We start from the raw sequence: 27,885 nt of genomic DNA, 5'->3' as shown, positions 1-27,885 counted from the left end.
GCCCCCTAAGAGGCAAGAAGGGACAAGACCCCAAGAAGGAAACTTTTGATAAAAGTTATGAAGACCAACATTAGTGTAGGCCACACGACCCATTAATGGAAAACATGGAGCCTCTTAAAGCCTTATTATTAATCAAACCACATATTATCTTTTGGTTATCACTTAATAGTTTAAATTAAAAAAATTCTAATAGTAACAACGACTTTACATTGATTATTTGGACCCCACGCCCTTTACACGTTTAAATTAGTAGAAATCACAACCAAGCTTGTTCCTATCCCCCCTGCTTCTTAATGATGTTCTTTAGATTTTCATTCTTTTGAGTCAGTCATCCGAGATAAGGTTTTTTTATTTAATTCAATATTTCTTCTTCATTTCACGATGTTCATGATATTTTGCTTTAATCCTCTTTATCATCATCGAAACATGTTAAACTTGTTAAGCACGTAAAACTATATTCTCCCTCTTTTTGGTGAGGACAATGCATCTCTCAGGGAGCTGGATTAGAAGATAGGTTAAGAAGAAGATAAGTTTTAGAGTTTTAGCTCCCTATGACAAGTATAATGAGTATACTCCCCCTCCCATTTGATTTTATCGAAAAATGGGGAAAAGATGGACATAAAAGAAGTTTTTTAAAGCCCAAATGTTGATCAACATGCACTTCCTCTTGGACATAACTGTTTAGAATATGCTATTTATATTAATTTGGAAGAGTTTAAAATTCATGATGAAAGAAAATAAAGAAGCATTTTTATGCCTTCCATTCTAGCTACAAGGGAATAGGTTTAATTGAAATTTATAATTTCATATTAATTGTATCCTTTTGCAACAAGTCTTGATTTATTTCTTTAAATAGTATTGTTTTCATCAAGTTTATTGCGAATGATCCATTTGGTTTTGATAACTAGATTAGTCCAGGGTTTGGGAACAAGTTCTCAAACATTTTTCCCTCTCAATTTAGGAATTAAAAGCCATAGTAAAGTTATATACCTGGTTTAGAAAGTTCTGAGTACTTACCCCTTTTGAGATGTCCCATATTGCATTTGGAATTAGATGTTATTGTTATCCAATCTTTAGGTAGATCTTGATGAGTTTCTTCATTTGTATCTTTGTCTTTATTTGTTTCAATGTCTTTGTCCTTATATGCATCGTTGTACTCTAAGAGTGTTTTATCTAGAATACTTGCACAACCAAATACTTTTACCTCTTCTACACACTTGGCATTATTTTCATTAAAGGTAATGTGTACTGAATCTTCTATATGCATGGTTCATTTGTTATAAATACGTAAAGCTTTACTAGTAGTGGAATAACTAAGAAAAATACCTTCGATAAGTGTCAAATTTAGCAAGGTTATCCTTTTTGTTCTTTATTTTGATTCCTTCCTTTATATATTTCATAGGTGTAATTTTTATAATTAACATTTTCAAGGCTATATCCATTACATAGTAAGTATTACTTATTGTGCCAGCTTAGAAATATTTAAGAAGGTTAGTTTCGTTGAGCATCATCCCCAATAACTATTAAAGAGATCTTTTTTTCCTTTTCCACTATCTAGTTTTGTTGTGGAGTTAGTGGAACATAAAAAGTAGGCTCTATGACATTCTCAATACCAAAAAAATTAAATTCAACATTTTCAAATTCACCTCAGTGATCGCTTCAGATAGATGCAACATTTAGACCTTTTTTGTTTTATATAACCTTAACTAGTTTTCAAAAGATAACACACACGTCCTATGACTAGTCTTTATTTAAATTACAATCTTAAACATAACTAAAAAAACCAAATTTAGATTGTTTTAGTTAAACATATAGCATAAAACAATCAGTAATCCAAATAATCCTCAGTGGAACAATATTTTACTACTTTGATATAACTGTGTGCTTGCGGTGATTTAAAATTTTTGGCATTATTGTGAGAGACTCTTTTAGATATCAAAATGAAATGTAACTCCTAAATTAAAAAATATATATCATATAGGGATTCAACATCATACTTGATAGCAAGTGATATTCAAATAAGGTAAAGGGTAGACAAAAACTATAATCTTTGAAAGTTATATCATACATAGAGAATTGACATAGAGAATACTTTTTACATATCAGATTATACGGGTAGGGAAACATCGTGGCCCACTCCTCGAACTCACCATATGAGGTCTAAGAGTCAAAATGATTCAAACCATCAAGACGTGAATAAATAGACTGACGCGATATATACATTTTGTTTATACTAGCTGCCAAGTGACCCAACTATTTATGGGTGTTGAAACCGCCAGGAGGAATAGAGAGTTACCCATGATCAATTGTCTAAGAAAGGAAATATGCATGACATTTTCCCATAAAACCCTATGCATGAAGTGTCTTATAGTATCCCTCATAAATTAAACAATTTCACTTACATATCCTATTAAAGAGAGCAAGACCGTATCCTTGTAAATCAGAAGTCTAGTTTTATACTTGGAAATACATGAAACACTCAGTTCTTTAGAAGAATCACATTTTTTAAGGAGAAAATAATAACAATCTTATGCTTGAAAAACAAGACAAAAGAAACTCACCAAAAGGAAGATGCCACTGCAAGCAACAGAGAAGCAGATTTATAGCGATTAAAATTCAATGAAATTTTTTTTCAATGTTCAGAGAAATACAAGAAGGAAAAAATTTAGAAGAACAAAAAGTAATAGTATATATAGAACCATCTTAGAAGCTAATGAAGAGTTGATAATTTCCACACAAAAAAATGGGTAGTTGCATTTCCCAACGATAAAATAGTTGAGTCTAGTACTTAGGGGAGAATGCGCCCCATGTCTAATATCATTGGGGAAATGATTGTAATATGTCATAATAAACGATAAAAAGAAGACAAATTACCCCCAACCAAAGGGAACACAACCAAAATATAGGAAATAGTTTAGCAATTAAAATCGATACACAAAATCAAAATATAGCACAAGAAAAAGAAGCTCAATTCATATATCCCTTTGGCACGAGAAGAGGCAATCATGGGACTAGTAGAAACTAGAGAACCCCAATATCTAAAAGGAAAATATAAACTAGAAACTAGAGAACCCCACTAATGTAGGCTTGTGGGGCAATTTTTCTTACCCAGTCTTGGCCAAAACTTTCCCAATGAGAATGAGTCCAATATAGTCATAAAGTTCAAAATGATAACGTCAAAAGACAAAATATCTATTTCAGTATTGGCTACTGAGAAGAAGGTTTTAGCACCTATGGAGCAAACATAAACATGACATACAAAACATCTAATCCAACTAGGAAACCACAACAAGACCGTCAGGTAAAAAAATGAATTATATACTGATATTTGTCAACTTAAACGACTGCGATTGAAGTTAAGGGATGGTGATATGTATAAACCATATTAAGATCCCTATAAAAGGGACTACATGCGTCAAATTGAGGTACATTCAAAAATTCTTAAAACTCCATATCTCTTATATATGACAATGACTAATTTGAGCGTTAAAGTGTTTGCAAATACTATATCATCAAATCAATTGAGCAACCAAAATTGGACAAATCTTGAGACACGAAATTTCCAGAGCCTATCTATATTTCTGTTTTAAAAAAGCTTCCTTATCAGAAGGAAATAAAATTTGACAAGTATATTTTAGTCTTAAAATTGCTATGAGTTTGGATTTTTAAATATTGGCACCTACTTTTAAAAATGGGGCAGATTAACCATTGGTTAAAAGTACCAGATCTTTTTTACACTCCTAATTGTAGAGCGTAATGCAAACAACATATATCTCGGAGTTCATATGAAGTTGAGTAATATGGAAATAAAATTTTGATGATTAGGGTAAAGGTGGTGAATATAGATTGCAGTATTATTACATTCTAAATCTAGCATAATATAGGCTACAACAAAATTTAATTCAAATTTTTTATTTTTTAGGTATAATTAGTCACGAAGCCCTTAATTTAATTTAATGCTTCACTTTAATCTCTTATCTAAAAAATGTTACTCCCTCCGTCTCATAATAGGTGTCCTATTTCCTATTTTTATTTGTCTCAAATTATTTGTCCATTTAGAATATCAATGTTATATTTATTATTTATTTCATTAATTTACCCTTATTTATTGTATTTTGATTCATTTAACTACTCCACTATCTATTATTAATAAGGTTATTTTAGTAAATGATATTCATTTTATCATTGAAATCAACATAATTAATCATTATCTTAAAAATTATGAAAATCTCAAAAACGACACCTATTGTGAAACGGAGGGAGTACATGTTTGTCCCTTAAAAACACCTCTGTTAGTCGAATTGGTCATTTCCGTTAAATTTAGTGAAAATCTTTAACTTCTGGTGACGTGACATGCTAGTAAGACAAATGTTACAAATCTGAGTCAACATATGTATTAAATGACAGATTTAAACTAGAGGTGTTTTGTCTCGTAGGTTGAAACTCCCCGCAAATAGTTAATAATGTGTAAATAATATATAAAAAATATGATATTAGGAATCAAAATGGATGGAACTTGTAACACCCGTATTTTCAAATTTTTATTTAATTGGAATTTAAATTAATAATTAGAATTATTTTGGTCTTGTGAAATTATTTGGAAAAGATTAGTTATGGCATTGGGCCATACGTGGTATTAGTAAGAAGAGGGTATTATGTTGGTAAAGCCTTTTACTAATTAAAAGTATATTTTCATAAAAATAAGGAATTGGGAGAAAAGGAAGATTAGACGTGAAAGGAGAACAGAGGAATAGAGAAGCTGATACGAGAAAGAGGAACAGAAGAGGAAGAAGACCAATAAAAAAATCTTTGGCTAAGATAAGGGGGGACTCTTCCGGTTAGCATCTCTTATCGTGTTATAGATGATAGGGCTGATTAGATGTATTGTTTATGTCAATTTAGTTATATGTTAGATTGGGGTTTAAGATGATTTTGAGGAGAATTATATAATTGATGTTACCCATGTTGAATTATATGCGTAATTGTGTTTTGATTGATGTTATGGTATGAATATGGTGTTTGTTGATGTGTTACTGTGTTCATCCATGAAAACTAATATGAGAATATGGGTTTTCTAAATAATTGAGTAGAAGGTTAGGTTTTTATGTGCAAAACTGATATAGGATAGTAGATTGATGAAGTTGGATGAATCTTATAAAGTATGCAAAAATGTTGTTTTAGACTCAAAATTGCAGACTGTTAGTGGTGAAAGCGAGTGGAAAACGGACTGGTACGATTGCAGGTTTTGGAGAAGACATTGGCGATTTGCATATGATACGCGTATGGGGGTAAGTCATACGCGTATGGGGGACGTTCCCAGGGGCCGTACGCGTATGGTACACTGCCCTATCCCGTCACAACGTAGCCTTCTGCTGGTACGCGTATGGTACGCATATGGAGTAGTGCGATATGCGTATGGACGAGGTCATACGCGTATGGCCAGGCTTGTGTGCAGGATTTTCCATTTTGTGATTTTTTTGAAAGTTTAAGGATGCATAACTTTTGAACCGTAGGCCTATTTTGAGTGTCGTTTTGAGTATGATGAACCTTATGAAATAAACTTTGTGTTGGATGATGATTGGATTGTATTTGAATGATGTTAATATATATAAACATGCTTTGATGATGATGATGATTTGAATATGAGACGATGTTGTTCATCGGATCGACGGCGGTATGAGTATGTTATATATGTTTGCACCCATTCATAATCATATGTTGAGGGCTGTATCCAGATGATTGTTGTGGATCAGTGAAGGGCATAATTCCCATTGTATGGAATTTGTGTTGGCAGGGCCGTATCTTGATGATGTTGGACCGGTCGGTGGGTTATCCCCATTGATGATGTTGGTACCACATGCATAGTGTCAGTTCATTCATATGCACGACTTTCGTAACATGATTGAATGTGTTTCAGTGTTATGGTTTGATGATGTGTTGATTGTGTGATGGTGAACTGTCAGAACATCTGAATATAATACAATTGGGTGAATAGTATAACTATGAGGTGTTATTGTTTATGACCCAATAATATTTGTTAATTGTGAATGAGACTCACCCTTACGTGTTGTCATTTTCATATTGAGGATAGCGGCTTTTGACTTGGTGAGGATTAGCTCATAAGTCGGTGTGTTTGGTATAGCGTCAGGTGTCATGCTCTGATAATGTAACACTGGGGGACGCGAGTTTTTGAGTTTATAATTTTGATGACTACAATTATTGTTTTGAATTATTTTGTGGGATATAGATTCAAAGATGTTATACTTATCCGTACGATGAATATTCCGCTGTGTTAACATGTGATGTTATGAATTATGACAAATTGTTCCTTAGTGAATGCATGCCAATGACGTATGATGTTTGTTTTTAAATTGTGGCACCCTTGTTCATGTTACTGTGAATTACTTTAAATTAATGGTCGCGGGGTTTAGAAAGGTGTTACAGAACTACTATAATTAAAACAATTTACTACACAAAAGACAGGTAACCAAATTGACAAAAGACAGATAACCAATTTTCTACACAAAAGACCGTCCAATTTTTGCTAATGGCGTCAACTTTTTCATGTTGGCATCTGACGTGGCGCTGAGTTATAGGCGTGGCACATGAGTTGGCACACATTCATCTTGAAGTTCACAAAAGTTTTTCCTTTTGCCAAGGTTCGAACCCATGCCACCTAGCTTACAAGCAATAGAAACTTTCCACTACACCACTTCACAATTGCTGCTTATTATTTCATTCAATTTTCTTATCAATATTATTGTTATTATTACTATTATTAAAAATTCAATGGTTTTCAAGTATTTCTTCTAAAGATTGATATGTTAGGGATGATTTTAAATTTGAGGGTTGGTCACATATTTCGAATCGTATACACACACATATATATATATATATATATATATATATATATATATATATATATATATATATATATATATAGGCTAGCTCTGGTTTTAAAGTTGCCAAATTGATTCTTTATTCTTCTATTTATTTATCATATAGTACACGGATTAAATCATCATCTATAATTAGCTTTCCATAATATCTTCAAAAGACATGAGTTCTCTCTCTGCACTACACATACATCTGAAAAATGAGCACCCCTTCTCTAAAACTCGTTTCTGCATGTTTCATCAAACCATATCCTCAAATCCAAGACTCAAACCAAATATGCTACTTATCATCTTGTGATATTTGCATGTTATCTGTAAACTATATCCAGAAGGGTCTATGATTAAGAAGTCTAGTATTTTTGTGTTTGCAATTGCCTTTAATAGTAAGCAGAGAGTTTTTATGGTTTTGTTCTTGAGAGTTTCGATCTCTCAGTTTCATCGGTTCATGTTGAGTTTCGAGTGGAGAATCGTGTTTAGAGGATGATTTCGAATTGGTTTGGTGTTGGAAGCTCTAGGTTTTATCTTGTTTTTGACAAGGTAGTGAGATTAGGGTTCTATTTTGGATAGTTTCGATATGGAAATTTCTTGTTATTTTCGTTTAATTTGACTTGATATTCGTGTTTGGGATGCGATTTAAGTTGAGGTTGGTTTTTGTTCTTCTCGAATTTGAAGTGTTGTTTAGGTTTTTGGAAATCTATTGAAAGTGGCTAGAGGTAGGGGATGAATATTCATAGGTTTTCTGGGTAGGGGTGGTTTGTTAGTTGCAGAGAGAGTGTGATTTAGAATGTAGAGGGAGATAGAGCGTAGAGAGAGAGAGTAATAATAATAATATGACTCAGCGCCACGTCAAATGCCAGCATGGAAAAGTTGACACCGTTAGCAAAAATTGGACGGAAAGGATTAACGTGGACCTTTTCGAACAATTAAAGGACCACTTTGACACTTTTTAAAGATAAGGGACCAGAATGGACCTTGGGGTATAGTTAAGGGACGACAAATGATATTTTGCCTAAATAAGACAAATAACCAAAGTTAACCACAAAAGACAAAGATTGTAGAGAATGATAATGCAACTAAGATCTCAATTTATGAGATTAAAATCAAATTGTTTTACACATTTATTTCCTTCACATGGAAAGTTCTTGCCACAATTAAATTGCATAGCCACATCTAAAACACTTATTCTTTTATGTTCTAGTACAACACATTCCTTATCTACAAATTTCTGCAATTTCATTGTGAATTAATTAATTAACCAAGTTTTGTATCAAGACAACAGTATTAGCAAGACATGGTTCAAGTTAATGATACATGTTCCCGACATGGATTATGTTGATTACAGTAGTTCTGATATATTATTATAGGACTTGTCACATTTTTTATTTGAATATTCAGAAATTTGATGTTGCTTTCGCTTCATAATCTTGATAAGGCATTTAGTTAGATTTCAATGGAAATCCACATTTCCCTAAATTAACAACATTACTCATCAACAACCAAATATGAAAATAACTCAGATAAAAAATATTTATTAAATGCTTTTCACCATTTCTTGTAAAAAACACAAATCACTTGATCAAATCATCTTAAAATATTGATTTAAGTATATTGTCAATCTATCCAAATACTATATACGATCATCATATTTCTCCATGAAATCATCATTGAACTTTTTGAAACTATCCATAATTGCAGGTATCTCTTCCTCAACTGGTAAAACCCGATTTAGCAAAAGAAATTACATAAAAAAGGAAGAAGATAAAAGGATAAGTGTTTTACCCTTTTGGTACAATAGTAAACATCTGCAACATTTCCACCTTATTGAGGAATCTCTAAAGCTTTTGGTGGCAATCAAATTTAAGGGAATAAATACATGGCACCTGAACAAAACTCAACAGATCAATTCAGCAAAAAAATAATCCAAAAATGTTGTTGTAACATCAGAGGAATACATTGAATTTGTTCGGAACACATCATATATGTTTACCTTCTTTGAAATTACAAACAACATTCCTGCAACAGTTGAATCCGCCAGTCATTATCCTTGCTCTTCTTCTTAGTGATTCAAGTACTTTTTGCTGCATATTGTCGGAAAATGTCAATTTATTGTTACCTAAAAAGCCTTCTTATGACTTCATAGATTTATAATGTTTGAAAACACAACCTTTGAGTGTGGAAATTAACTGGACGAAAATTTTGATTTTGACATTCTGGATGATTATTAGTCCCATATGTTGAATAAAGGTGAAAATGATGAGAAAAAGGCGAGAGGAAATAGAGAAAAAAACTTTCTAAAATACGAGAACGATAGAAAGTAGGTCTTACCCCCACAAAACCACCATCAGAGTGCAGATCTCCATCAATTCTTTAAAGATCTGGTATTGATTAAACCATCGGTGTGTAGATCTCCATTAGATATGTGAAGAAGCCTTGTGGTGGTAGAAAAAGAATAATAGAAAGAGAGAGGGGGGGGGGGAGAAGAGAGAAATAGAGGTGACGACTAAGGTTGCAGAAAGAGATGAAATTTTGTGGTGGTAGAAGAAGCAAAAGAGAGACAAAAAGAGAGGGAGAAAAGAGAATGAGGGGTAGTGGCCAGGGTTACTTCATTTTGTAATTAAACATGTTACTATTATTACCATTCATCATAGTATATTGCAAATAAAAAAGTCAAATCAGATAAATATATTCAACTAGATTGCCACATTTGAGAATTTAACGATTTTTGACAAAAATTGACGGACATGACCAAATTGGCTAACAGAAGTGTATTGAAAAGATTAACTTGTAATGTTTTTTATTTAAGCGACTAAAGCGAAAGATTAAATTAAGTTAAGAGACTAAAACAAGTATTAAACCTTTTTTTTTATAAACAAAATTTGTATTAATATAAATAGTACTAGGGATACTCAACCCTACAAGTAAAAGAAATTACATGGTAGACTATTATAACAACAACAAAAGTAATAATAAACCAAAGAAAATAAAATCAATGTTTCGAAAGACATTCTGTTGGATTATCACACCAGTCATTCCATCTAAAATCTTACTATGTTTCATTTACTCCATCCGTTTTTTATTATAAGTCGTTTTAGACTTTTCACACAGATTAAGAAAAATAATAATTATTGTATGAAAATAAGAAATTACGAAGGTTTTTACAAAATTATCCTTTATTAATGACATGTGGAAGATAAATTTATATAATTGAAAGGATAGAGAATAATAAATATTTAAGGATATAATAGAAAAAATAGCATTAATTATTCATTAGAATTGTAAAGCGACTTATATTTAAATATATTTTTTTTCAAAACGACTTATAATAAAAAACGAAGAGAATAGTTTACTTGTCAAAACATCATAACAATTAAGTATCTTTTAAAAAATTAAATAATGAATTAATGACTTTTTTCTCAAAATTATAATATAACATTAACTAATATGTTTTGAAGAAATTATTCGTATACTCCTATTTACTATTCTTTTACACATATTAAAACAAGTAACAAAACAAAATTTGTTATTTTATATATTTTCTTTTTTATAATATATAATATAAAATATTGCTGACAAATTTTAATGAGTATTATATTTAACTTTAAAAAATAAAAATTACAAGTAAATAAAAAGGAAAAAAAATCTCACAACAAATAAATAAGATTAGAGGAAATAATAGCTAAAAATATCTCTAATAATCAAATAGTTACCATTCTTAAGTAGGGGTGTTCAAAATGAAACCAACCCAATAAAAAATTGCAAGTCAAACCAAAACTGCAAAAAAACTGCATTTGATTCGGATTTGTTTGGATCATCTTTTAAGAAAACTGCACGGTTCAGTTTGCGGTTTGTATTTTGTAAACCGAACCAAACAGAATCAACCTGCATTATGTTAAAACCTAACTTTTACTTAACTCACACCCAACCCGAATTTAAACCTATTATACCTTAGCCTTATGATTACGAACAATTTTCTCATCCTCAAATCTCTAATAGCATTATCGCGTCTTCTTTGCCACATACATCTTCCCTCTTCTTCTCTAATCTCTAATTTCTTATATTCTTTCGTTTTCACCTTCTCATTTTTATACAAATGTTCTCTATTTCAGTTTTGTTTTTATCGCACATCTTCTTCTCTAATCTCTCAATTCTTTTGTTTTTTCTTTTTCATCTTCACTAATCTCTCGTCTCTTATTTTTTTTATTATAATAATTTTTATATTATTTTATGCTATTGTTTTATGTTTAATATTCCACTTTTGTCTAATTTAATTTTTACATTACATATTAAATGAAAATTTCTTGGCAAAATATGACGAGTTTTGTTATTATTTGATTGTGTATGAATGTGTAAATACAAAATTATGTTGTCATCTATATGTGTATGTATGACTCAATAAAATATTTGTAAGAAACCGAATCATTTGAACTAAACCAAACCAAACCAAACCGAATTTATTTGATTTGGTTTTTTTCGATTTTTTTCTAAAAACTAACCGAACCAAATCAAACCACACAATTTTTCCTCTTGTAGTTTAGATATTTTTTTCGTCAAAACCGCCCAAACCTCATCGCGAACACCCTATTCTTATTGTTAGGTAGAAAGATTAATTAGCTCAACTCTTAACCTCATACTACATTACTAGACACGTGGCACATCATCATGCTCATAGATCAAATTTTTTAAAAAGAAAAATTCTTTCATTAAAATTCAATATATTAAATTGGTAAATAAAATTCAATTGATCCCTATTAAGGCATTAATAGACATAGGATTAATTTGGAAATCTCCACACTTCTGGCATATAAATTCAACTAGTTAATTAATAGAGTGTTCATTATTAAAATAAAGTAGTTTATACTACTTAACCTTTTTTTTCTTAAATTATTATTTTTTTTAAATTTTATATTTGAATTTAATATTTTTGAGAGATAAAAATAAGAAAAAAAAACTTAACATAAAAGAAATATTTGAATTTATCCTTTAAAAGAAATAATTCTTTTTCTTTTCCTATTTCTCTCTCTTCTTATCTTGTTTCTCTCTCTTCTCTCGCGCATAGTTTCTTTCTTTCTCTCTCTTCAATTGCGGAACCCAAACACCACGACGGAGCCTCCGACCCGAATCGGACGAGTTGAGTCCAGCTCCGACCACGTTCACGTGCTTCTCCTTCAATCGCATTTCGCTCCCATTTTCTTCTTCTCATTTCCGCTCTCCACACCGAATCTGTAAGCGCTCGATTCCTATTCCGTTTCCCTTTCGATTGATGCTACAATCTCCATTGCTGAAGCTCAAAATTGTCATCTTTTTTCATGGGCACAGTTGTTGAATTTCGTTAAGCTTTTGAGGCATTAGCTTGTTGAATAGGCTAATTTTGTTTCTATTTGTGGTAACAGATTCTAATTTTGTTTGTTTCTATTTCTTTTTGGTTTTTTAGGTTTGGGATTTTAGGGTTCTGAAGTTTGTTGTTCTAAAGTTTCTGGTTTTGAAACTCTGTTGGGTATTGATTTGGAGGAGGGAAGGTAAAGAGGGTTAGGGTTTTCTTGAAAGGTTTGATTTTTGTTGGGAGGTTGTTATACTTCAAGAAAGGGAAGAAGGTTAGGGTTAGAGGATAATGTGTATACTGTGTGTGATTCAGAAGTTGTCTCGCCGGGTTGCTACAGTGCTACCATGGTTGGTTATTCCGTTAATAGGGCTATGGGCACTTTCTCAGCTTCTTCCGCCGGCGTTTCGGTTTGAGATTACTTCGCCTCGTTTGGCTTGTGTATTTGTGTTGTTGGTTACTCTCTTTTGGTATGAGATTTTGATGCCTCAGTTGTCGGCTTGGCGGGTGAGGAGGAATGCTAGGCTTAGGGAGAGGAAGAGGTTTGAGGCTTTAGAGATGCAGAAGCTACGGAAGACTGCTACGAGGAGGTGTCGCAACTGTTATAATCCGTATAGGGATCAAAACCCTGGTGGGGGTCGGTTCATGTGTTCCTATTGTGGGCATGTTTCGAAGAGACCGGCATTAGACTTGCCTCCTGGGTTGGCGATTTCTAATTCTGGCATTGTTAAGGAGTTGGTTGGGAAAAGTGGCAAGATATTAAATGGCAAGGGTTGGTCTGAAAATGGATGGATGTGTAGTCAAGATTTTTTGGAGAATGGAAATTGGGTAGGTGGGCCTATTCCAGGTAATCCTAGCAACTGGAAGAGCAATGAGAATGCTGGTCTTTTTGGAGCAGATGAGCATTGCGTAACAGAGAGGTCGTATTCTGGTATTTTGTTTTTCATTTGTAAACTTTTAACATCTTTTTTCTTGAGCATTAGATGGCTCTGGAGAAAGATTTTTAGAATTAGTTCAAGGGAAGAATGTTCCTCGGATGCTGAACATAGGGCACTAGCGAAACGGGGTGAGAATGGAGAAAGTCTCAATGAAAGTAGAGGGGAAAAAGCACGCAGGAAAGCTGAGGAAAAAAGGCAGGCAAGGCTAGAGAAAGAACTCTTGGAGGAGGAAGAAAGAAAACAGAGGGAGGAGGTTGCTAGGTTAGTGGAGGAGCGTAGGAGACTGAGAGATGAGAAAGCAGAAGCTGAAAAAGATCGAATGAGATCATTAAATCCGAGTAAGGAGACAAACAGCAGGAAGGAAACTGAAAAGAAGCGGCAGGAAAAAAGAAGAGATAAAGATAAAGGTTCTAGTAAGAGCAACTCTGATGTGGAAGAATTGGAAAGAAGAGCTGGAAAGGAAAATGAACGGAAGCGTGATGTTGAGAAAAAAAGTGAAACAGATCGTAGAGAGCATCAGAAATCTGGGTTAGAGAATGGCAAGGGACAGAGTACAGACAATGCACATAGTAAAAATATGACTGCAAACAATTATAATCGAGGAAATACTGGAACCAGGTACTTTGATCGCGTGCGGGGTACATTTCTGTCTTCTTCGAAAGCATTTGGTTTTGGAAGGGGAACTAGTAGTCCGGCCACTGTGGTGAAAGAAACCAAGTTTAACAGTTCTGCAGATCATGTTTATAATTCCGCCAGCAAGAGAGATATTTGTCCTCCTGAACGTCCAACTGCAAAAACCAATTCGAATGGAGATGATAGGAATATCAATCACTCTGTAAGTTGCCTTGCTGTCTCTTTTATTTTCTGTGCCTTTTCATAAAACTGTTATTGTTGAAGGCCGATTATTTTGGAACATTAGGAGCTTAATGTTATGCGGATTTTACAAATTAGCGCTATAATCAAATGTCTCTCTTTTTACTAATTTTCAATGTGTCTGTTAACATTCTAAACTTTTGGTCTCCGAGATTCATGAACAAAATTATATGATGCTTTATTTAATATTAATTGCTTATATATATATATATAGTCTATTAAAAAAATCTTTAAGATAAACAATATTACCATGATTGTTCTCTGCAGGTACTCCCAGAACCAAAGCCGTGGACGGCGCCTAAAATGTCATGGCATCAATTATTTACTCGATCTTCATCTGTTCCACAATCCTCAAATTCAAATGTAATATGTAGACCAAATTCCAAAACTCAAGCAGAAGCCAAAAGCCCTCAGTCATCTGGCCAGTCACCAGTTACTCAATCTTTTAATAATCCGATTCATTTTGGTCTTCCGTCACCGTTTAATATTTCCACCCACCCAAATGGTGGATCAGCCAGTAGCAGTTTAGGTTTTTCTCCTGCAATTGAACAATTATTCTCTCCAGTTAGAAATGCATCACATGATTTTAGACACGATGAACAAGAGCTTTTTGAAGACCCATGTTATGATCCGATTCCAGCTTCCTTGCTTGGGCCTGTTTCAGAGTCTCTTGAAAATTTTCAGTTGGACTTGGGAACTGGCTTTGGAACAGACATTGAAGTAGCAAAGCCTCACTCTTTAAAAAACATATCTGCTGGTTCTGATTTTAATAAGCTATCTCCGATTGAGTCTCCATTGTCCCGTGAAAAGCATGCTTCTCCTGCAGATGATGCAGCTGCAAGTGATAAGGGAACATGGCAGATGTGGAGTACTTCACCACTTGGTCAGGAAGGTTTAGGCTTGGTAGGTGGCCCTGGAAGTTGGCTTTTATCTTCACAGAGAAATGTGCCAAACAAGGATGATTTCATGCTTCCATCTCAGAAGACTATGGCTTCCCTTTTCAACAAAGATGATAACATGATTTCCAATACACATTCCCCTCAGAATGTTTTTCTTCCTAATGGTCAGAGTGGCGGGAACATTAGCCCTGTTACAAGTTCAAATAGTTATGATCCATGGTCTCAAAGTACTTTCTTCCCACCATTTTCAAGTGGCTTTACAAGCCAGGAGGCAGCTCCACAGAATGAAATTATATATGGAAGTCCCAATGGAACTGCTAGTAGCCATTTACTTGAGGGTTCTCCGGCTAACAGTTGGTCCAAGTGAGTAATAACTATTTAGCTTCTTTTTTTTGTTTATAATGTAGAATCCCTGCTGTATTGCTGACCATTTTAAATGTATGAAACTTCTTTTGGCAAATAAATAAGAAAAGCAATTCCCTTATTTTGTTATCCCAATTGAATTGTAGAGCTCTAAAGGTTGATAGGTGGGGATATTTAGTAATTTTCTATTTTAGTGAGATTTATAATGCTTTGTTGGCAAGTGATAGAACTATGATACTAGTGCACTTGGTTTCTATCTATATGCAATGTCAATATGTTGCCGCATTTGTTACGACCAATTATATTTGAACGTGAATGCATATCTCTAAGTATTTATGTGGTGTTTATTTTAAGTTTGACCTTAAGCTGATTCTGGAACTACTGGGTACCCATCGAAACTCTGACACAAGTCAATCAACTCTTGCTAATTTAGAGTGCCTATTGTGTAGGGTATTTTTGAACATATAGATTCAATTGAATTTTAAATTTAATTCTTCCTTATAAAAAACAGGCTTCTAAATTAGAACTACCTTGTCATAAATGATAATGTACTTCTCTTGATGCTTGTTTGTAATAGCTTGACTGTTAGACTACTGTACTCCCTGAAAAAGAGGTTATATGCTTCTAAACTGCTGTCATGTCCAGCCTGTACTTCTTCATAGAAGACTCAAGAGTTGTAAATTGATAGGGATAAGAGATTAAGTAGATTGAAATAGATGGCCTCAATGTGATCTTATAGAATTGCAGCTTTTTAAATATTTTTCGTAACAATTAATGCTATTTGTACATCCTTTTTACACTTTTCAACTCATTTCTAATGATCAGCTCATTATTAAAAATACCTCAACACATTGATAATGGATCAACATTTGTAATAATACATTGATTTTTTGAAAATGATTCACCGACAATATGTTGAAGAGTGTGTCAGAAGGATGTCATTAGCATTCCATTTTCTCTAGTTTTGGTTTTCTCTGTTTTCCATTGGCCTCATATTGATGCAATGGAAGTAAATATGGATTGTTGGATTTATGCTGTTTCATTAAGTAAATATGGATTTAGTTGCATGTTAAAAGTAAAATGATTACGGGAATTTTTCTGTATGCAATGTATGCTGTTTTACTCATGGAATAATAAGTTTTGTATTGGCATGGATCCAAAAAAGGATTTAGTTGGGGGGGTAGTGTTGGACTACATACTCGTTTTGCATCTATTCTGCTGTTTACTATACAATCATGCTCATCGACAAGTCCTTATTGTAATCAATTTGATTGAACTTTCTAGATAGAACTCTACAGATGGACTTGCAGCTAAGCTGGTGTATATAAGTAGTATAAATGATTGAAACTGATGTTTTGACCTTGTTCTTTTGCTTATGATTTTTGTTTACTTTGCAGAAAGGAATGGCCTATACATGGTTCCACGGAAAGCATAGGGAAGTCATCTAATACACGTCTGCTTAATGGAGGTCTACAACCAACCTCAGATGTACAGTCGTTTTGGTCATTTGATTAAATAGGATGATAGTGACAGGGTAAGAGGGAGCGTGATAGACACAAATGTTGTTGAGGCAATACTATAGTATAGCCTCATTCCTTTGGGGGGGAAGAGTTTACGATTTGTATCTTCCTTCTTATATGAGGGAAGATTAATGTTTACATGACATTAGCAATGTTGATAGGAATACATGTTGGATGCATGGCAACAGAGAGGTTCCCCCCATTTTGAAGTAAAATTTCTGTCCTTTGGAGAATGGTGCCTTTGCATCCCTCCCTCTTGTCATGTTATGATCTCAAATATGCAGCAATTGATCACCCTTGTATGGAAAATTAACTAACATGACCTACTATCTCTGAAAATAGTAATGTTTCTTATGTCTCGTCGTCATTTTGAAAATCGAGCTGCATCCTTCTTTGATCACATGGTGCACAAAGTTGGGTGTGGTCCTACCCTGTTTTAACACTCAGCCAGTGGACATTTTTTCTTCATTTTTGTTCAAGAGTTTGATGAATATGCACTAAAATAGCATGAGAGTTTTACAAGTCACACAATTATATCATACATTATAGATATTTGTGGAAAATGTTGGTAATGCACCAAACACATTTTTCACAAAATACACTTAACACAATTTTCTCACCATTCTCTTTTTTAAGGAATATTACTAAAATTATATCTTACTATTCTGAAGATGAGCTAAACTAAGAGAGTCTCATAAAATTTAATATAAGAGTTGAAAAGTGTGTTGGCATTTACTAGTATATTAATTGGGATATTTTAGGAAATGATATGATCCTTGGATGACGGTTAGTAAAACCTTTGGTTAAATCATTTACATTAAATGCATGTTGCTCTATTTTGACACTTCCAAATATGAGTTCAGGTATGCTTCATTTATTCCATGTAGTTTTCTTTAGGAACTAGATAAATACCCGTGTGATATTATTATGTTAAATGTTTGCAAAATATAAAATAGATAATATACTCAATTGATTATGTATAATATAAAATTTAATTGATATAATTCAAATTCAATAATATAAATAGTAGAAGAATTTCTTCTATCGATTATGCACTTTCAACGTAAATAAATGACATAATTATAAATGACATCGATATGGTTATGATTATCATAATTTTGTTTCAAATACAAGAATAAATTGTTAGGATTTACGTTTACAAATTTGAAGATAATTTGATTGTGTTTCAAATATTTATCGGTGTAAGAATTGTATATGATTAGAAAAAAAATTGAAATATAATGAAAAATAGTTATTTTGATATGAACTGTATGTGATTCGAATAAAATTGAAATATAGTTATTTTGACCGTTCAAAAATTACTAATTTTAAATAATTTTTTATTTATAAAAAATTAATTTTAGCTATTTTTTATTTACAAAAAACATTTGTTCAGCATATAGTTTTGAAATTATATTTAACTTAATATTTATAATTATTATTTTTTGTTTATTTAAAATGTATATAAATTTAGGTAGTTGATTAATGACAAACTATCATTCCTTTATATGCATTGTATTTCTCAACAACATCTTTAGTCTTATTAATTGAAGTATGAAAAATTTATAATTATTGTATTATACTAATTCTCATTTTTCTGACTACAATATTAAAAAAAAGTATTTATTCATAAATATTTATACTATTTATGATTTTTACATTAAATTATAATTAGTATATTATAATCACAATCATTTATATTTTTAATCAAGATGTCAGTTTCTACTATGGTAAACAAATCTCGTTTTTTGAGAATGTAAATGCGGTCTTGATGCTCTTTTGATTATGATATAAACATATGCAAATTTAAATTGTCGTTTTTATGGTTGTGAGATTTATAAGATAGGTTTTAATTTATGCAGATTTTGATCTTATCTTTGCCTCGGTCATGTTTTTCTTTTACAATTATTAATAGTGTTTCATCTCCATTAATGTTTTCAACCGGAAGACTACAAGAAATGCAGTTAATTATTTGGCTGGATGAAGAAATGAATTCCAGATTAATAGAAATAATCTCATTAGTACAAATATAAATGAAGAAAAACAAAAGGTTAATGATGTCAAAGTTAAAAATTAAGAAATGAATATGAAAATAAAATTATTGACGAAGGGGGATGATCACTTTAGCTGCTTCAACACTAATGAATGAGTGTTTATGTCATTATTAAGTGTTTAGTTGATCATGTAGTGTTTTTTTCCCCTCAAATTCTTTGGTGATTATGCTGTTCTAATATGTTGTTAACACATTTGGCTAATGAATGAAAACAAATTGTTTTACCAATTTTGTTTATATGGCAATTTTGTTTAAAACAAATTGAACATGACCTGTTATGTCAACTCTATTCCTAATCTATTTGGTCAATTATGTGTAACTATTTTAGCATGACATGTTTTGCATATAATTTGATAGGTAAAACATTTGAAAATGACATGTGCATAATGTTTGCAAAGTGAATTGCATAACTAGATTTTTGTACATAACAGTCTTTGCAAACTGCCATAACAATTTGACATCCATATATATATATATCAGTTCGATAGTTTGACATCCTTAACAGTTTGACCTAAGTGCTAAAAAAACCAATACAATATGATAATTTGATAAATTTGACGCATATTTCATCGGAAAGCTTGTTCATAACAATCTGACATCAAAATTCACTCCAAATATCATAAGTACCATTGGATTCATCTGTTACATCAAAATACAACTTAAGTCATCTATTACATCAAAATACAAATTAATTCTAATTTTGAGTATGTTGAGAAGGTTGAGGTATTTGTGATTCTTGCTAATTTGTGTCCGCTTTTGACTGACTTAAACCAACCCTATCACATATAATAGAATTATAATTAGATGTAAACAACATAAATCACAAGCATAAATAAAATATATGAGATAATACCTTTTGTTCGTCTTAAATAAATGCATATGATGTCTTATTGGATTCTTTTAAATCTTGAAGGAGAAGGAGTAAGAACCACTATCACGAGTCTTTATGTTCTTATAACCCTCATTTTTTATCTTACTCTCCAAACTCATATATGACATGACATGCAATCAACATCCCACTTCCATTTCATCTCATATACATCCTCTTCAACATACCATTTAACAAGTTCCTCAACTAATATTCCTCTATGTTGTAACCTTAACCTAGTCTTATGATTCTTAACTGACTTAAGAAAAAATCACACAATAAAGAGTCTAAGTTAACATTAATGAAACCATAACACAATAACCAAACAAGAAAACAAGGGGGATTTCAAGAAAATATAAAAGAAAAACTATGGTTGACCACTGCATACGAATGAAGCAAGAAAACACGAGGGATCTAACGCGATAAACTAAGTGTAAATGAGACAAAAAAGCATATCTTATATAATACTTGACTTATTAATTGCTATCCTATTAAGAACATGTTTTTCTCATCTTCAAAAGAACAATATGTTAGACGACGACTGTGAGGGCAAGGTGTAGTTTTCATGATGTCAAAACATTGTGAATCAACTACAACTTAAGTGGAATCATAGAAATCAAGCAAATGCAACCAAGACAAGCACTTTTGGCCACAAGACACCAATAGGTCGACTCACACATATTATAGGTCGACCTACTGCAAGCCCTTTGTGAAGGAATTCAGGTAAAAGCTGAATGCGTCGACGCATTGCTTCCTTAGGTCGACGCATTGGTATTTTGAGGAACTCACGGGAATGCTCACCCCGACCATTCAGGTCGACGCATCAAATTTTGGTTACTCAAGTGCAAGAACAAAATGCGTCGACGCATTGCTTCCTTAGGTCGACGCATGGTATTTTGAGGAACTCACGGGAATGCACACGCCGACCCTTCAGGTCGACGCAAGTGTCACACATTGCTCATTTTCAGGTGCAATACACTCAATAGGTCGACCTATGCAGAGAGCAGGTCGACCTGTCGCTAATAAATCTGATTTTCTGCTGTTTTCAAGTTGACCTATGCATTGTATGTGGTATAAATACTCAAGTGATCATTCTCAAGCATTTCAACAAGAAACGTGAAAGATTGACTCAGCTTCTTCTCATCTTCAACCTTTCGCTTATTGATCGAGAATCACACATAATCATCTTTCTCGATCGAAGTAAGGAACGTGTGTTTATAAGGTTCGACGGTAGATATTTGTCTTGTTCGAGATTCGACGGTAGACATTCATCTTGTTCGAGTGAAGATTGTTGAGGGTGTTTCTTGTATAAAACCTTAGGGTTTTTCCTTCTTCATCAAAGATTTTGTTCGAAGGTTTTTGACGATCGATTCGCTTTGGTAATCAATTCAGCCGTGCATAAGGGATTGAGGGATTGAAGATCCGCTCAACAAACTTGCTACAACCGGAGGATTGAGAAAGGAATGATCGGGGTCTTGATCGGTGAAGATCATAGACATTGACTTGATTCAACTTGAATCAAGGGGAGGATCGAATTGTATTCAATTTTACTGCATGTGTGTAGTTGGTGATTGGTACTTTCTATCCTTGTTAAACATTTTGCAATCTAATAAAACTTTCCTAATTTCATTTGAAATTAGGGGCAGACGTACTCCTGCGAGAACGATAGAGGAACTGTCTAAACAAATATCGTGTTCCTTATCGTTTTTACTTTATCTTGTTTCCCTTTGTTTTCGTTTATTTCCATTGTTGAACAAAAACTAAGGTTAGGTAAAATATCGATCACCAAGTGTTCAATAAAATTACTCAATCAAATTCTTGTTCAAATTTTAGTGAAAAACGTTCATTGTGAGTAATATACCATATAGTGTGCAATTGATACAATTGATATATTCGCTAAAACGTAATTCATTACTTGACATTTTCATCCGTTCGGTTTAGTGCACATATCCGGTCCCCGATAACATAATCGCTCTTAGACGATTAAGTGATTCAGGGAAGTCACGTTTCAAGAGCTAAAATTTTCTTAAGTCGGAAAAAGGTGGTCTATTCACCCCCTCTAGACCATTCCTATCGTCTAACAACGACAACTTATCTAGAGTGGGGTGAATAGATTCCCAAGGTAAAATTTATGTTTTTTTAAATGTTTTTGAAAAGATCAAAACTATGGTAAGCGGAAGTTTTAACTTAGATAAAAAAGTCTTCTAAACCGAACCAATTATTGGAAACTCGGATATGCGCACAACCTTATAGAATGTATAACAATGATAAACAATTAACGCACCAAGTTTTTAATCAAACGTTATAATGGTTCCATTAAGACAACCTATTTCCAATAAAATTTGTGGAAAAATGTAAAGTGACAAATTATCAAACACTTGGCGGTCGATTTTTCAGATTTTCCTTTCAAGTTTGTTGATATCAAAAACCTCTAACACTCAATTAGATTGTAAGACAATCAACAAACCAATTTAGCTTTGAACAAAATGAGGATGCCACATGTGTAAAAGTGGAGGGGGCCAAAAAAATATCAAAGAGTGTAAAATATAGGGACCTAAAAACTGAGTTTTGAAATAGAGGGATAAAAAGAAATTAAAAATACCTAATTAGGGCAGCCAAAAGTTTATTTAAGCCATATGGATCAATATAACAAAGCAAACAATTATAAGGAAATAATTAAGAGGTTTCAAAGAAAAAGAAAGGAAGTAAAATTTTATATTGATGCAATTAGAAATAATACAAGGTACAAGAACAAAGAAGAGACGATAGAATGAAGACAAAAAGATTATAATAAGGAAGAAGTGCTAGAGGTTGCATGCATATTATTGATAGTAAGCAGAGAAGAAATGTTATAGGCGAAGAAAGATTTTATGGGGTGCGCACAAAAGATAGAAGATATACCACTTTTACAACAAAGATTAATAGAGGAAAGTATCGTCGTATTAAAATTCATTCCTTTGGGGGAGAAAAGGCGTTCATGAAAACTGACGAAAAAAATTTAGAACGAGTAAAAGATTCAAATAAACTATTTGATAAATGGTATAATGTAGTTAGAGAATGGGAAATAAGTCACATGGATACGACTAGATATATATGATGCCGCATTTATGAAGTACCTTTCCATGCTTAAAGAAAATGTTTTTTCACAATTCTAGAAACATCTTTTGGAAGATTAATAAAGATTGATTCTGCCACAAGAAACTTGCGTAGATTAGATACGACTCGAGTTCTAATGAATACTCCATATTTTGGAAATTAATATAGAAAGAGAAAAATTCTAAATATAATTAAATCGGTGCCCTTGATGAAAAATAATTATTAAAGGAGAAAGAGAGTAGGTCATGTATCTAGGGAGAGAATGGAAAAAATTCAATAATTTGAAGTCAAATATAAATAAAGAGAGAGAAAGTTTGGGAAAAAAATAAAATTTTAATGCTATTAATTTGGAAGGAGACGACGAGCAAGTAATACAAGAGTTAGATTGAACAAAGAGTAAAATTCACACTAGATCGGGTAAAGTAAAAAATGTAGATTTTTACCTGCTATCCCGACACTTAAATCTGACCCCCTTGATTTTAATATTAATGGTTGAACAAACAGTAAAATTCACACTAGATCGGGTAAAGTAAAAAATATAGATTTTTACCTGTTATCCCCACACTTAAGTCTGACCCCCTTGATTTTAATATTAATGGTTGAACAAACAGTAAAATTCACACTAGATCGGATAAAGTAAAAAATATAGATTTTTACCTGTTATCCCCATACTTAAATCTGACCCCTTTGATTTTAATACTAATAAAAACTCCCTTCTCATTATTTACCTATCCAAAAATTATATTTGGTAAAAAATACTTCGAAGAAGCTGTAAAATTTTAAAAAACTGATAGTTATAACAAAAAATCTAATACGAAAACTTCAAAATTGGGTGAAAAGGTTGCACTTTTACTAGGTTTTGAAAATTTAGCATGAGTTTTTACCAAACTTTAAAAAAAATCCGATAATTTTTGGAAAAACGTTGCATTTTTACCGTTGCTAAATATTCAAATATCCGGTGCAGTTATACCACATTTTTGGGAAAAAAAATCAGGTATTTCAGGGGAATTCAATATTGCTTACCAGATGTTTGAAAAAAATCCTAGAAACATAAAGAATTTTGAAAATTTTGAAATTTCGAGTATACCGGATTTTTTACCTAGTCTAAAAACGCAGTAGTTTAGAATGCTTTATTTGTGCGGTTCAGATGTCAATGGTTTCTCTATAGATTTTATGGAGTTTTTCACCACTGACGATGTATGTTTTACTTGCATAATTTCTTTCTTAACTTGTTCAGAATTTAATAGGCTTTCACTATCTCTGTTATTGATAATTTATTCTTTATATGTTGTAAATGAAAGATATTTTCCTCCTGAGATGATGTGTTAGCATGGGCACATCGAATGGTAAACATCATGGTATTATTGTTATAACTATTCATTCTAATACTGCAAATGGGGTCAGATGGAGGAATGATAAATTGATAATGGATTGTGGAGAGGAGGAAACTACAAAAAAGAAGAATTTCTCTGAAGACAGTTATAGTATGAAAGTTAACTATCCATTAATGCTGAGATATGTGTCAAGTGATAGCAGTTAGAAGGTGATAGTTAGGTGTGAGTTTCACATTCATAAACTAGATACGAATTTAGACGGCGATGACATATTAGGTCGTTTAAAATATGATGAAAGAAAGTTTGTGAATGATATGACAAAATACAATATGGATCCTAAGTACATAGTTGCTGTTTTGAAATATAGAGATCCATAAAATATCACAAGGGCTACGCACATGTACAAGACAAGATCTACATACAAGACAAGCAAGAGAGGTCTATTGACTGAAATGTAACATTTGTTTGCTGAGTCTAATTCATGAAGAGACATACATGTACAGGACCAAAAATAGGGACGAATCAAATGTTGTTACTAATATCTTTAGGACACATCCTGATTCAGTAAAATTGTTGAACATGAAGGAGTGAAAAACACTTAGAAAGGGGGGGGGTTGAATAAGTGTAACTTCTTAAAATGGTAGATAAAAACAAAGAACACAATTATATTTATCCTGGTTCGTTGTTAACAAAACTACTCCAGTCCACCCCTGACAAGGTGATTTACCTCAACTGAGGATTTAATCCACTAATCAAACTGATTACAATGGTTCTCTACTTAGATACCCTCTAAGTCTTCTAGAGTCTACAGATCACAACTTGATCACTCTAGGAAATCCTTTTACAGTCAATGTAAAAAAAATGTTTACAAGAGTTTAGATTGCTTCTAATAAAGCTGTAATCACAAAGTGATATTTCTCTTAAGTTCTAGTTCTTAACACTCACTAAGATATTAGAAAGTTGTGAGGTTGAAGATGAAGTTCTTCTTGAATTTCAGTTTGACAGCGTTTCTGTAAGTTTGCGCAAGAGTGTTGTATGCAGCTTCTGAATGGAACTTCTATATATAGGCGCTTGAGAGGAAATGACCGTTGGGAGCATTTAATGCTTTGCGTGAATAGTACAACGCTGCATTTAATGTTTCACACTTTTGTCAACTACCTCGAGCCATGCTTTTGCTGCTTTTACTGACTTTGCCTTTTGTAGCTTCTAACGTTCTTTTTGTCAGTCAAAGATTTGACGTTATAGCCTTTTCATCTTGTACTTTCTTCTGGACTCAGAATGTGTTGAATAGACGTTTGAATTTCAGAGTCTTCAGCTTTGGTGCAGATGCAACTTCTGTCTTCAGACTTGAAGTGCTTTGAGTGTGATACCATCAGAGCTTCAGAGCTTTTACTTCTGACTGCCATCTTCTGATGCTTTCTAGTTCATGTTCTGATTCTGCAGGACCATCTTCTGATGTCTTGCCAAATCATGTTCTGATGAAGCCATCCAGAACTTCTGGGTCAGTGCTTCTGAACGTTGATTTGTGCATACTCTTTTATACTTTTCCTGAAATGGAAAACGTGAATAATTAGAGTACCACATTCTCTTATACAAAATTCATACATAGTGTTATCATTAAAACTAAGAATATTGATCATAACATTTCTTGTTCTAACAGAACATGTTTAGTGTTGATTTTTGAATGTACATACAAAACAAACAGGTATTGTATTATCCAAAAATGCAACTTTTAATTTATTTGATTCTGGGAAGCTCTTGATTAAATTTCATTAGAATCAATTCATGTGTTTTGGAAGAAATTAAACATTGAGAATCATGAAGTCACTCAAGAAGATAGTGGGCCACAATTGAGTTACGTAGATATTTTTTCAAAAATCAAATGCCATGCCCCAAATTTTTTAAAAAAAGGTATAAATGCATCAGATATTTGAAAATATGGTATTTAATCATACAATTTCCAAAAAAACAATGCATTTTATCGTATATTTTGGAAATATCTGGATTTCTTCAAATAAACTCAATAATTTCAGTATTTTTTGCAATATCTAGTATTTCTTCAAATAATCTCAAAAAATCTGGTATTATATAGGAAACCCCGGTAATGGACATCACTTTTTAAAAACCCAGAAATATTAAACAAGGGCATAATGGTAAAAACATAGTTCATAAGGGAGTGTGAGGTTTAATCAAAAGGGGCAACTTGGACCAAGTTTTAATCAAAAGCCAAAAATTAAATAAAAAGGAAATAATGAGGCTAATGTGGAGCTGGGCTACGATTGTGAGGCGGACATTAACTTGGTTACTGACCCTCTTATTTAATACAATAAATGAATCATTTGTAATGAGAAGGTCTCAAACCCCTTAAGTACAACAATTTTTATCTGAAATCGCTAAAACACATTAGAGGAGCAGGTCGGAGAAACTATTGCATGATTCACTAGGGAGGCGCATGCAAAATAATCAGAAGGTCAAACTATAACTAGGGAGACTCATTCTTTTAAAGAAAGAATAATAAATCGAAGATTTTGAAAGCAAAAAAAGATAGAAGGAAGGATGAAGAAGAAGAAGAAGAGGATGTATTCTAGCTACAATTATGTTGTCCTCAATGCTTTACAAAATCAACAAACTATGAATAAGGAGATATGGAGGAAATCTTACGTTATGGGATAACAAATAATTTTCAACTTAAAATATTTAGACATTTGATTTCGTTGTTTGGGTAGAAGAGGAGTATGGAGAAGACAAGATTAAAATAACTATTGTGATTATTTATATCCCCATGTGACACCATAAGAAATTAAGACTTGTGGGCAGAGATATCAGTGAGAATTAAACAGGATAGTGGAGAGCAAATATGTATGTTAGGAGACTTTGATTCTACCAGGGTTGAAAAATAAAGAAGATGAGCAAATGAGAACAATAGAAAAGAGGAAATGGAAGAATTTGGTGAATTCATCTCAGATTTAGACCTAATCAACTTACCACTCCATGGCAAGAAGTTTACTTGGTCTAGCTTTGAGGTATATCAATGAGCGGTCTAGACACATTTTTTATATCAGAAGAATGGTCCATATTGTAACCCATGTGTACTCAATAAGCTTTAGACAAATGGGCTATCAGATCAGTGCCCCATTATGCTTAGCATTTTAGTGCAAAAATGGGAGTTGAAGCCTTTCTCCATGCTAAATTGTTGGAAGAGGATTGAGTGTTATCACAACTTTGTTAAAGAACAATGGCTTAATTTGAAAGTACATGGATGTGGGATGTTTGTATTGAAAGAAAAGTTAAATATAATCAAGATCAAATTGAAAGAGTGGCACAAAACACATACTTGAAAATTGGAGGAAAAATTAAAGCAACAAAAGAATAGCTTAATAATTTTGAGATTAAAGGTGAATTGATGGTGATGACATAAATGGAGATTAATCGTAAAAGAGAAGTATTTGCAGTTTTACACAAACTCATGAACCTTAATTGTAGCATTTAATGCCAAAAATTCTCAAAATAGATGGTTGATAGGATACACAAATTCTAAATATTTTCATGGTTGTATTAATAAGAGAAGGAAATACAATGAAATTCTTTCGCTATAAGTGAATGGAAGAATAAAGAAGGATGCAAATAAGATGAAAAAGTAAATTGGTGAACACTTTTAGAGTCTTTTTTAGGGAAGGGTGTGAGACATATTCCAGCCAACATCGAGTTTAAAAATTGGATAAAGATTT

The 27,885-nt window shown here is 32.5% G+C and overlaps 1 protein-coding gene and 1 long non-coding RNA gene across 2 annotated transcripts; one reads left to right on the top strand and one right to left on the bottom strand.

Annotated features, from left to right (window-relative positions):
* Positions 1–8,699: 8,699 nt before the first annotated feature.
* On the bottom strand, positions 8,700–9,356 carry LOC131612015 (uncharacterized). Its single transcript, XR_009287261.1, has 3 exons — positions 9,222–9,356; positions 8,884–8,974; positions 8,700–8,776 (listed from the first exon to the last, which is right to left on the bottom strand). It is a non-coding gene; the product is annotated as an uncharacterized LOC131612015 (long non-coding RNA).
* Positions 9,357–11,899: 2,543 nt separating this feature from the next.
* On the top strand, positions 11,900–17,165 carry LOC131609464 (uncharacterized). Its single transcript, XM_058881158.1, has 4 exons — positions 11,900–12,118; positions 12,328–13,986; positions 14,292–15,286; positions 16,684–17,165. The coding sequence occupies exons 2-4, from the start codon at positions 12,505–12,507 to the stop codon at positions 16,799–16,801; spliced, it is 2,595 nt and encodes an 864-aa protein (XP_058737141.1). The 5' UTR covers positions 11,900–12,118; positions 12,328–12,504; the 3' UTR covers positions 16,802–17,165.
* Positions 17,166–27,885: the final 10,720 nt, after the last annotated feature.

The sequence above is a fragment of the Vicia villosa genome, linkage group LG6 (genome assembly GCF_029867415.1).
Source record: "Vicia villosa cultivar HV-30 ecotype Madison, WI linkage group LG6, Vvil1.0, whole genome shotgun sequence".
In the NCBI taxonomy this organism is placed as follows: domain Eukaryota; kingdom Viridiplantae; phylum Streptophyta; class Magnoliopsida; order Fabales; family Fabaceae; genus Vicia; species Vicia villosa.
Note: the sequence above shows the minus strand (reverse complement) of the source record. Positions and strands in the feature narration are given on the sequence as shown.